The sequence below is a fragment of the Megalobrama amblycephala genome, linkage group LG22 (genome assembly GCF_018812025.1).
Source record: "Megalobrama amblycephala isolate DHTTF-2021 linkage group LG22, ASM1881202v1, whole genome shotgun sequence".
NCBI lineage: Eukaryota > Metazoa > Chordata > Actinopteri > Cypriniformes > Xenocyprididae > Megalobrama > Megalobrama amblycephala.
Window position 1 is genome coordinate 13,354,859 of NC_063065.1, and position 12,160 is coordinate 13,367,018.

Sequence of the window (12,160 nt, forward strand, 5' to 3'; positions counted from 1 at the left end):
TTTCATACAAAAAAAAAAAAAGTGACTCAATTTGACAATATCATTATCGCTTATTTTAATAACACAAACTTCTTTCGAGTCGAAAAATACTTGTTTGCACAAAGTCTGCTTAGGTATAGAAATTTGTTTCACTATTTGGTAACAAAGAGAGACAAAACCAAAAATGGGGTATACAAACTTAACATTCTTATACAGGTTGACATCTATTTGGTACAATTAACCAGGAAACCGATTACATAGGTCATCTTAATAGGATGGGCTGATACATTTACAATCACAGCGCATGTGGTTTAAAATAAAGCCACTGACACACAGGTAAACAGTTCAAAAGTATCTTCAATACCAAGAGCATCTACATCGAAATTCCTTCAAGGGTATTCAAAAAAAATGCTCCGTTAGCTCTTATGCAATCAATCGGACAACAGTAAACAAAAGAACACAGCACAGTCAAAAGGGTAAAAGGGAGAACCGGACAAAAATCTCAAAAATCCTTTAATGGCATCAAACAGAGAAAATATGTATGTACACACACACACATATATATATATAAAAATAAAGATCTGAGAGACACATTATCTTTACCTCGTGACATTTCCCTTTACCCCATAACAACTTGCTGTTTTATCTCTTGCCCCTCTTGTTTCCGGCTGGTGGTTTTTTGAGCTGTAGCAGTGGCCCACCTGTCCCAAATCCAGGAGTTTGTGTGTTGGAAACGCCAAAGGTCAGCCCAGCTGATGCATTGATGCCTGGGTTGCTAAAGTTGAAGCCCGATGTGTTAGATGTTCCAAATCCTGATAAAGAAAGAGAGTTTTAAATGCAGGCGGTAAAAATGCTAAACTTTTACTGCTACCGACAAGCATTATTAGGCATCTAAGCAAGCCATATAACAGCTGTTAAATAAATCATGCAAATTTAACATTTCAGAGTCTGTGATATGCAGTGCTTGCCCTTAAGAAGCATGATGTTGATGCATTCTATAGGGGGAAGGGAGATAATATTTAAGGGGGAGCTGTTAGTAATGGTTAGTGTTTATGAAAGCGGAGAAGAGGGAGGAGGGTGCTAACAAACACACCTGCGCTCAGGCTCCCTCCAGATGGCTTGCTAGAGGAAAACCCGAACGACAAACCTCCTGTTGTGCCCCCAAACCCAGGGCCGCTACCAAACGCTGCCGAGAGACAGAGGGGGGCATTTAGGTGTTACGACTACATATACACCAGAGATAACCTCTCAGTCACAGGGCAGGGGGAATGGGGCCAGGAATGAATGATGAGTTATATTTGAGATGAACTAAAAAAAATTCATGAAGGAAAAACATGGTTAAGGAAAATGTGAAAAATACAAGTCCTATATATAACCTAACCATCTTTGCATTATTACGACAAAACAAGAGTCCTTATTTGTTCCACATCTTTAAAGGAATTGTCCACTCAGTAACGAAAATTGTCATTTATTCAAGTAATTTAAAACCCTTTTTGCAATACAACACAATTACCAGTGAATGACTTTAAATTTTAACCTGCTCCTCGCACAAAGCTATCGTACAACTTCAGAAGACTTAACAGTGCGCAGACAATTTTTTTTGTTGATTTATGCTGTGTTTTCTATTATTTTTGGAGCTTAACAGAAATGCTCAATATGAAAAGACATTGTATGACAAAGGCCTGCATGAAGATTTTTCAAAATATCTCTTTTCTTTAGGGGTGTACCGATACCCTCATGTCACGATTCGATACATATCACGATGCGATATTATTGCGATACTCCAAGACATATGGTAAAAGGTTAACAAAAAAAATGTACTGTTGATACAAAAATGCTAAATTTAGTATAAAATTGGGGGTTGATGCTGGTAACCCAATGCACAGGACAATGTTGATACCAGAATAACAATATTCATGATTCTGAAGCGGAAAATACAGAATTTTAGACGAATATGCTTGTGCTCTGTCACTGGATATATTTAACATAATGTAGGCCACTTTTTTACTGTTAACATAAGACATTTGGCATTATCAGGACCCATAAATACTCTCCCGTTGATTTATTATACATTAAACTACTATATATAATGTTGAATATAATGTAGTACTGACACTAAAAGTCTGTAAACTTGAATTTTTTTCCCTCTACACAGTATTTTTCATTTTGGTTGAACTATACACAATACATATTGTCACTATCCACGATACATATTGTTGCATTTTTGTATTGCGATTTATTGTGACATGATATATTATTACACCCCTACTTTTCTTTTTGTTTTTGTCATATGGATTCAGTGTGGCATGACAGTGAATAAACAATAAGGATTTTAATTTTGGGGTGAATTCTCTCTTTAAGATTGATTGAGAGTGGAAAAACTTGTGAAAAGAATAGAGATAGAAAGGGAGAGGAGAGGTATATTACAGGAAGTACCTCCGAGGCTTGATGAGCCCATGCTAGTGCCAATACCCGAGGAAAATGGAGTGCCAAAACTGGCCCCCAGGGGCGCCTGTGGTCCTGGGACAAAGAAAGAGAGCAGAGGAACTTACTCTCATGCACTCTCATATATCAGATCCATATTATCAATGAGCATACTCTTAAAAAAAAAAATGATGACAGCTTCTTTTGGACACAGTCCTTACTGAAAGTAAGTGGCACAGTGTAGTTTTTAATTAACACATAAGAGCTACACAAAAGCATCATCTAAATTACAGCTAATTATGATGGAGCAAATGCAAACTACAATATAAAAATAGGCGCTACTGCTTGCAATTTCAATATTTTTTTCTAATCTAATCTGCTTCTAGTTTCGCTTTTACTTACCTTGGAGCTGCACTTGTGTTCTTATTTTGATGGATTAACTAAATCAATAACTTGGGATAAAAGTTACTTATTTCCTAAACTACATCTGCTGTTACTTAATGCGTAAAATGTGCTCCTGTCTCGTTTCCTTTTAGCTGGTTTAAATTTGATTCAATTTTTAATTGAGAGATGTGATAAATCAGCATCTCAAATGCAGTGTTTTTATCCAATTCATTGACAAATATCAATGATTTATCAGTCAAAAAGAAACAAAGACAAGGGCTTTTCTTTAAAAAAACTGATTTATTGTCAATTCAAATTACATTAAACATGACAGACAGTTGAGGACAAACCGATTCCTAGTAGTAGCTATGGCATTAACACTGTTCAAAACGATTAAAGCCAACCTGTGCCAAAAATGCATTTCAAACAATGGTTAGGACTAAATGCTGTATCCAAAAGGCACACAATTTCATATGCATCAACAAGCATAATCAAAACAAATCAAATTATTATAAGTTAGATTATAGAATTCACTATGATACTATTTGTAAACAACCAAAATTATAAGCCCCATATGTGTTCCAAGGAATGGAAACGTATACCAAGATTCAGGCATGTCTATAAACAGACATCCTGTGTAAGAGCTTTGATAAAAGTACCAACACAACACACAAAAGCCACAACTTCCTAAAAGCGTTTTTTTAAAACCATGACATGCAGTAAGATCATTTGTTAGTATAATAGATTGGCGATTAAAAGCAAAAGAAAGCCTTTAAGATCTGAGATTCGCAATGGTCTGTAGTGGACGTCCGTAGGTGGACTATCTGATCTGATTCTCACATCATTCCCACAAAGCAGAAAGTCGTCTTTAGTAAGAAAGGTTATTTGAAATGGTGTTAGAAAAGGTATTTCAACCTCTACTATTACTCAGACCTACAAGTTATGACAGCCATGGTAGAGAAAGATGGATTTAAGCATGAAATAGCAGCTTTGGACCATCAAAGGCTGAGAATCATAAAAACTGCAGTTCCGAATACTGAAGTTTGGCACAATCCTTCACCATGGACCATCAACAGTCCCATAAAGCAGCAAGTTCACTTGAACTAAAGGCTTGAACACCGTAGCCCTTAAATAAAGTGAGAACATGAACAACACCTAGTGTCTGTGTATGATTTTCATCTTTATCAAACTTAAAGGGTTAGTTCACCCAAAAATAAAAATTCAGTCATTAATTACTCAGCCTCATGTCGTTCCACATCCATAAGACCGATGTTCATCTTTGTAACACAAATTAAGATATTTAACAGTCCCTTTTTCAATGCCCACAAAGCTACTAAAAACATTTAAATCCGTTCATGTGAGTACAGTGGTTCAACCTTAATATTATAAAAGTGACGAGAATACTTTTTGTGCACCAAAAATAACAAAATAGCGACTTTATTCCACAATATGGGCGATTTCAAAACACTGCTTCATGAAGCTTCAAAGCTTTACAAATTATGTTTCGAATCAGTAGTTCAGAGCGCAAAAATCACATGATAAATGAGGTAAACGAGGCTTTGTTACATCATAAGTGTTTTGAAACTTTAATAGTTCACGTGACTCTGGCAATTTGATACACGCTCCGAACCACTGATTCAAAACAAAAGATTCGTAAAGCTTTGAAGCTTCATGAAGCAGTGTTTTGAAATCGCCCATCACTACATATTGTTGAATAAAGTCGCTATTTTGTCATTTTTGGCGCACAAAAAGTATTCTAGTCACTTTTTAATATTAAGGTTGAACCACTGTAGTCACATGAAATTTTAAATTTTTTAGTAGCTTTATGGGCATTGAAAAAGTGTTATTGCTGGCAATTCAGAGCAATCAGATTTTATCAAAAACATCTTAATTTGTGTTCTGAAGATGAACGAAGGTGTTACGGGTGTTGAACGACAAGAGGGTGAGTAATTAATGATATAATTTTCAGTTTTTGGGTGAACTAAGACCCACTGCAGTGTCTTATAGCCATTTGTGATTGGGTTAATTCTAAAAGAAAATGCCAGGAAATTATATATCTCACAACTGGTGCTGTGTGTGTATATACACTGTGCAACTAAATAAGCCATGCCATTGGTTTAGCGCACTACATATTTACAGTTTATTTAATATGCAAAAGCACCCACAACAGCCTAGACTTTCTTAGGCACAAAAGGTACAGTCCATTTCCAAAAAAATACTGTATTACTATTAAAAAAACCTAAATATATTGGGAAAACGACAAAATGTGAATGAGGAACAGTCAAGTTTTTTAGCCAAACGATTTTGGTTAATGGATCACACTGATAAAGCCCTTTTGTCGACTTATTTCTAGTAAAAAAAAAAAAAGAAATCAAAAATGTCTAACTTGATTGTTCTCTGTAGACTGAGAACCCAGAAGAAATCGATTCTGTGCTATTGGAAGTGAAACATCTAACAGTATCTCTCACACCTCCGACCTGCTATTATTGCCAGCAAGTCTCCATGGAAACCACAAATGCAACCATGGTTACAGACGGATGGAGGGTGTCACCAAAGCAAAGAATCCTTCAATCAAGAACAAAATACACACACACAAATTGTTTCATATTCACTGAGCTGTCGAATGAAATACAGTAAATGACCTTAATGCGCCTCCGAGTCAGTAGCTTACACACTCCCTTCATATATATCTACACATGCATATGCAAACCTCATAGAAATCCAGTTAATGCAAAATCACCACAACCACAAAAAGAAAGCGAATGTATATATTTGGGAATAAAACAGTCTGACATCATCTTCCTTCACTAAACCAAACAAGAACTTGCTGTTCTGACAGATCAAGACGTTACAATGCACGTTTTCTGTATTTAAACTGATCGCAGATGAGATGTGGAGGCTCATGCAAAAAGCTTTACTTGATTATGAACATTATTCAAGAATAGTTTTGGATGCAGCTAACAAAATGCATGTTAGCAGTAGGATGCCACCAACTGAGAAAAGTACGGAAAGAACTAAATGTGTTCCTGTCCTGAGGTACGACAATCTCTTTCCTGCATAGCATGTTCATTTTTTAACAGAATTACACAGCTTTTATCGCCATCTAAAAACAACATATTGCTCAGAAAGCCTCAGCCACAGCAATTGTGTTGGCAGAAAAGTGTATGTTGGCACTTCAAAACAACAACTTTCACAACTTCCATGAAGGAATATAGGTTTAGTTGATTATTATAAAATGTGAGCTACCCGGAAATAAGTGTGAAAGTGTTTCAATCCATGTGTATCGGGTACGAGTCTACTCTACAAAGTGTTTGGCTACTTTGTGTAGTGTGGCTACATTAGTGCTGTTGGAATATCAGAGATTCTGTGCCACTCGAAATAGAAAACCCATCCCTCCAAAACACAAACAGACCACCTCAAGATGGCAAACCCCCTTCTAAAGTTTTACTTGATTCGGAATGTGCCCATGGTTAAAACTTATGGGCTGTATCATAATAGCATTTGATGCTCTGGCTTTACATCTAATGTTTGTTTGTTTTTTCTCAAGAGAGGAAAAGAGATTAGAAAGAAAACGGAAGTGGGCAAGATAGTCAGCATCTAAAACCTCACAACACACTAGTTGGCACACGTAGAGTCACATGATGTATGTTAAACAAACCCTGTTGCTCCATATCTCCAATAGAGACAAAGTTTAAAAATATATAAAACAAAAACAGACACTGACTGAATTTACGGTTTATTTTTGAATCCTTTTGCTCTGTCTGCCTCTCCAACATTCCCCCCCTCTCTTGTTCTTTCTACTCCTCCCTCCCCTTGTCATTCTATCAGTCATTCTAGAGGTCAAGATGTCTAGAACTTGAAGGCGGTCAGACCTGGAGCCGGCTGCTGCTGCTGAGTGAGAGTGGCAGCCATGGCAACGGCTGCTGCATTGGGAACGCTGCCGAAGGGGGCGGGGCCTGTGGTGACGTGCGGAGAGCTCTGCCATTTCTTGCCGGCAACACGTTTTGACTCGAACACGTCAGTGGAGTCATCGAGGAAGGTTCGTCTGTAGCCCAGGTACTGATGTTTGAGAGTCTACAGAGAAGAGAAAACACTTTTCAAATACAATCATACTGCTTCAATTCTATTATGAAATCTTAATGTATTAATAAATTACTGTGCTTGAATTTTCAGTGCATGTTATTCTAAAGAATGTGTATAATATACACTGCTGTTCAAAAGTTTGGGGTTAAAGATGATTTTAAAAAGAAAAATACCTTTTAGCATTAAATTGATTACAAATGACAGTAAAAACATTTATGATATAAAATATTTGCATTTCAAATAAATTATGTACTTCCTATTCACTAAAAGCTCCTAAAAAATGTATCACTGTTTCCACAAAAAAAAAAAAAAAGTTTTAGAAATATGAAAATAAATGACATTTTTGAGCACCAAATCATTATATTAGAATGATTTCTGAAGGATCATGTGACACTGAAGACTGGAGTAATGATACGCAGGAATAAATTACATTTTAAAACTTTTTTTTATTAACATAACAGAAAACTTATTTTAAATTGTAATAATATTTCACAATATTACGGTTTTTTCCCCTGAATTTTTAATCAAACAAATGCAGCCTTGGTGAGCAGAGACTTTTTCAAAAACATTAAACAAATCTTACTGACCCCAAACCTTTGAACAGTACTGTGTATGTATTTAAATATAATTCTTTTTTTTTTTTTAAATTGGCCCATATAAGAAATGTTCAAAACTTACCTTAACATTCTCATGAACTCCCTGCAACTGTGCAGCAAGAGCAACAAACGTCTGGTAGAGTCTCTGCATGGCCAGGGACAAATCTACATGATAGATGACATAATAAAGTCACTAGGATATCTACATTTCTAACGTGAATCAGGGAAGTGTTTTATTTAGTTGACAGAGCATAGCGCAAATTAAAACCTTGAGGGGTGATGTGGGAGCCACTGCTCTGGGTGGTCAGATGATTCTCGAGTTCTTCAATCTGCTGACGGTACTGCTGTAACTGCACCTCAAATTGCTCCACCAGCGACCGGAAATAACTGGAGGGAGAGATGGACAATGCATTGGTGGACAATTATTGGTAAGCAACTTTCAGTAGTAGAACTGCACCGATTCACTCACTCAGAAGGTGCTGTGTTTTCATGTTGGAGCCCAGGAGGGGTCTTCTGGGTGCGAAGTGCGATATCAGCATTCTTCAACTCCTGTATGAAGAAAAAGATGGATTACAAGATTGAACACTGCTCAGCTGAACTGTTTGCAATGGTCTGAAGGACATTTGTCTAACCTGAGAAGTTTCCAACTTCAGTTTGTCTATGGAGAGCGAATTTCTCTGCAGCCCACTAGCACAGACAGAGAGGAGCTGTCTGAGTGTCTTGATGTCCTCCTGCACTTTGAGAATGGCTTTAGACGACATCCGGCTGATCTCTTCTTGAACTTGCTTCTGTTCCTTGACAAACTTCCTGTGGAATAACAGATATTAAAGTTGACATGAAACGGAAGTTGTGATTAGGGCTGCACGATATTGGAAGAAATTGACATTGTGATATTTTGTTTTTCTGCGATATGCGATATGAAAATTATTAATCATTCTATAATGTCTTGGTTGATTTTGTAGGGTAGTGAATCGGATTTTTTCAGGTACGTCTTAACAGTATTTAGGTACAGAAATTGAATAATTAAATGTAGGATAACACTGCATAGTCTTCACTGTATACATTAAGTACAATTAATCATTGTTAAAGCTACAAAAGTGATTTTCTCTTTGTATTTTGTTGTTTGATTAACATTAATGATTCAGACAGAAGCAGATATATTAGGCTGTGTCACTTTAAGAGATAATGCACAGATCCAAAATAATCATACACATCCGTTTTCTTTCTCAATTGTTTACGTTCACATAAACCATAAGTGAGTGTTTACAAGAATACTCGCTGAGATGGGCATTTTGACAATTTTGCATATATGTGTCTATTCAAGCACAAATAGACGAGAAAGTGTTCGCGCACTGTCTGTCCGGCTCTATGAGTTGAGCAGAATCGAGTTTTCTTTCGCATTTTGTGCTAGAATGGTTTAAAATAGCTTGAATGTTTCAACTGACATGACCTAAAACATGTGCAATTGATAAACTTTCACTCAATGATGGTTAAACTTTGCAATAGTGGTGAACTCACTGAAAGTTGTCCACATCTTGACAGATCGGACCAGGCAGGTTTTCATCTTTGAGGGCTTTACTGTCCCTGTAGTGATAAACAGCAGTGTAAGATAATAATACAATAAACTATGATGATTCAAAAGCTTATTTTGGTGTGGTTCTTACTCCGGTCTGGTGCTGGATAACTTGTCAGTATTCTTTTCAGAGGACGTACTGAAGTCTACTCCACCCAGGCCGAGACTGGGTGCTGGGGCAGAGGTGCTTGCGACAGAGGTAGAGACTAAACCACCCAGACTCAGAGGTCCACCTAATGTAGACTGTCCCAAACCTGAAACACACATTAAATAAGTAAAAAAGCAAAAATACTAGTTTAAACTGAATGTTATATAATCAGAGGTGGAAAAAAAGACTGACCTGTCAAGGTAGGGTTGGAAAAGAGACTGGAACTAAAGGAAAAACCCGGGGCAGGTGCAGATGAAGTGGTGGCTCCTCCTCCCAAGTTAAGGGAGAAGCCAGTGGAGCTGGTCTGAGGGGCTGTGGAGGTGAGGACGGAGCCCAGAGTCAGGCCTGTGCCTGCAGGTGCAGAGGTGGTGGTGGTCAGTGAGAATGGTGCAGCAGAGGCCGCTGGCTTTCCAAAGCCCAGGCTGAACCCAGTGGATCCAGCAGTCGAGGTGGTAAGACTCCCTAAGAACAGGCAAAAACAAAAAGTGTATAGATATTAAAAAGCTTCACAGATATTGTTGTGGACAACTTGGGGAGCGGCATTGGAGTCAAAAAGGTTGAAATCCACTGGAATAAGGTGATATTAAAAAACAAAATGATGGAATAATGTGATGTATAAATTATTAAATCTCCTTTTTCTTGAAGAACTGCTTACCTAAAGTAAGGCCAGTAGTGGATGCAGCAGCCCCTAAAAAGTGTAAAAAAAAGATGGTGAATTAGCAAACAGAATTAACCATGACAATGTTATTTATAATCAAGCTGCCAAATTAGAATAATATTAATTAAATCAGTATTTTTTGTCATAAGAGCAGCCAGGAACCTGAGGCAGGTGTGTTAAAGGAGAATCCAGTTGTTGGTTTCTGTGCAAACAAACTGGACCCAAATCCCAATGTGGAGGTGGTACTAGTAGCGGCGGGAGCGGAGGTTGGCGTGCCAAAACCTCCGAGTGTGAATCCACCCGTACCTGCAGCAGGTGTGCTGGAAAAGGATAGAACATTAAAAATATTTGTATTACATTAAAATATATCTGCATCTTAACAATATAAATATTTATTTTAGATATACACTTTTCTAAATCTATATTACTTGTTGAACACTCAAGAATGACTCATTCTGCCTAACATCTACTATAGAGGTTGACAATGACTAATTTTTAATTACAGAACTTTGTATTTTTGGGGCATGAACTGTATTATAACATTTATACAAAACATTTAGGGAACCATTTAGTAAATACATTTTTATACGCCAGTGAAACCAATTCTAAAATGTGAGCTTGAATTGTAAAGAGCAAATTGTAATTGACCAGCTAATATTTTAATATTTTAAGCTGGGATTTTAGACATGTGTTTATGTTTACACATAGTTCTGGATAAAGTTCTGGATAACTCATTTAAACGGAGCACACTGTTGAAAGCTGACATGATGTGTCAACATACCTGGTCGCAGCTCCAAATGAGAAGCCCCCGCCGGTGGCGGTGGACCCGAGGGTACTTGTGCCGAAGTTAAAGCTGGACATTCTGGACTTAAATTCCCCAAACTCGATTATCAGATTCAAGCGGGTCCGACCTCGTGGAGGCCCAAAACACACTACTTACGACATACGTTGCACAATAAAAGCGACAACCAAAAAATTCTGAAGCATATGGAAAAAATATAAATAAAAGACTCTAAACAAGAGACTTTATTATTTTTTTTAAACGACTATGAGTTTCTAAGTATTGAAAACGTTGCTGCTCCGTGTTTCCGCGCAAAATCTCCTCTTCTTCTGTTTCCTTGGTTTTGCGGTACAGTTCAAACATTATTTGCTGCGCCGTATTGCCACCTACTGGCTTGGAAAGTCAATGCAGGAGCATTTTAAAGGGTTAGTTCACCCAAAAATGAAAATAATGTCATTTGTTACTCACGCTCATGTTTTTCCACACCCGTAAGACCTTCGTTAATCTTCGGAACACAAATTAAGATATTTTTGATGAAATCCGATGGCTCAGTGAGGCCTCCATAGGGAGCAATGACATTTCCTCTCTCAAGATCCATTAATGTACTAAAAACATATTTAAATCAGTTCATGGGAGTACAGTGGTTCAATATTAATATTATGAAGCGACGAGAATAAAAAAAATAAATAAATAATAAAAAAAAACAAATTATAAAGTGATGGCTGATTTCAAAACACTGCTTCAGGAAGCATCGGATCATAAATTAATCAGCGTATCGAATCAGCTGTTCGGAGCGCCAAAGTCACGTGATTTCAGCAGTTTGGCGGTTTGACACTCGATCCGAATCATGATTCAATACACTGATTCATAACGCTACAAAGCTTCCTATCTATATATATCCCTAAATAAGTCCTTATTTTTATTTATTTTTTCTGGCGCACCAAATAGATTCTTGTCACTTTATAATATTAATATTGAACCACTGTACTCACATGAACTGATTTAAATATGTTTTTAGTACATTAATGGATCTTGAGAGAGGAAATGTCATTGCTGGCTATGAAGGCCTCACTGAGCCATCGGATTTCAACAAAAATATCTTAATTTTTGTTCCGAAGATCAACGAAGGACTTACGGGTGTGGAACGGCATGAGGGTGAGTAATTAATGACAGAATTTTCATTTTTGGGTGAACTAACCCTTTAATGCAGTTTGATGATGTGTTGAAAGAAATCTATCTTGGACTTTCTCTGTAATATTCTGTCCACCTTTTTCATGTCATATTTAGTTCAGCAACTATCAGAATACTTTTTCGCCTTGATGATCTTTGAATGGGTCGACAATGTGACCTGCAGAGAGGGTCACTAATCTATTTAATGAATGGATTCAAAAACATCGAGTCAAAGTATACATCAAATGGAGGGAATTCTATATCTAATGCAAGGAATTTCAAAATGGGATCCAAGGAGGTCCGTGGAAAAGTTTAGAGAAAAAGTATAAAAAAGTAAAAATAATTAAATAATAATAAAATAAGA

The 12,160-nt window shown here is 37.0% G+C and overlaps 1 protein-coding gene across 4 annotated transcripts; it reads right to left on the minus strand.

Moving 5' to 3' along the window:
• Positions 1-30: 30 nt before the first annotated feature.
• On the minus strand, positions 31-11,016 carry nup58 (nucleoporin 58). Of its 4 annotated transcripts, XM_048175552.1 has the most exons (14): positions 10,627-11,016; positions 10,008-10,165; positions 9,843-9,875; positions 9,380-9,649; positions 9,131-9,293; positions 8,985-9,050; positions 8,099-8,273; positions 7,936-8,015; positions 7,735-7,853; positions 7,549-7,631; positions 6,660-6,861; positions 2,416-2,499; positions 1,073-1,165; positions 31-791 (listed from the first exon to the last, which is right to left on the minus strand). In XM_048175552.1, exons 1-14 carry the CDS (start codon positions 10,704-10,706, stop codon positions 622-624), a joined length of 1,776 nt encoding a protein of 591 aa, XP_048031509.1. In that variant the 5' UTR covers positions 10,707-11,016; the 3' UTR covers positions 31-621. The 4 variants fall into 4 exon arrangements, with proteins under 4 accessions (XP_048031509.1, XP_048031510.1, XP_048031511.1 ...); XM_048175553.1 differs by lacking the exon at positions 1,073-1,165 and having other exon boundaries at positions 10,627-11,015; XM_048175555.1 differs by lacking the exons at positions 31-791; positions 1,073-1,165 and adding an exon at positions 1,191-1,287 and having other exon boundaries at positions 10,627-11,015.
• Between the last annotated feature and the right edge of the window lie 1,144 nt (positions 11,017-12,160).

What these genes read in the sequence shown, in the direction of transcription:
- nup58 (XM_048175552.1), bottom strand. Translation starts at nt 10,706, where the DNA reads ATGTCCAGCTTTAACTTCGGCACAAGTACCCTCGGGTCCACCGCCACC. An exon ending in TTATCCAGCACCAGACCGGA is followed by an intron (nt 9,051 to 9,130) that starts GTAAGAACCACA and finishes TTATCACTACAG; the next exon opens with GGACAGTAAAGCCCTCAAAG. An exon ending in GCAGCAGCAGCCGGCTCCAG is followed by an intron (nt 2,500 to 6,659) that starts GTCTGACCGCCT and finishes TCTTTGTCCCAG; the next exon opens with GACCACAGGCGCCCCTGGGG.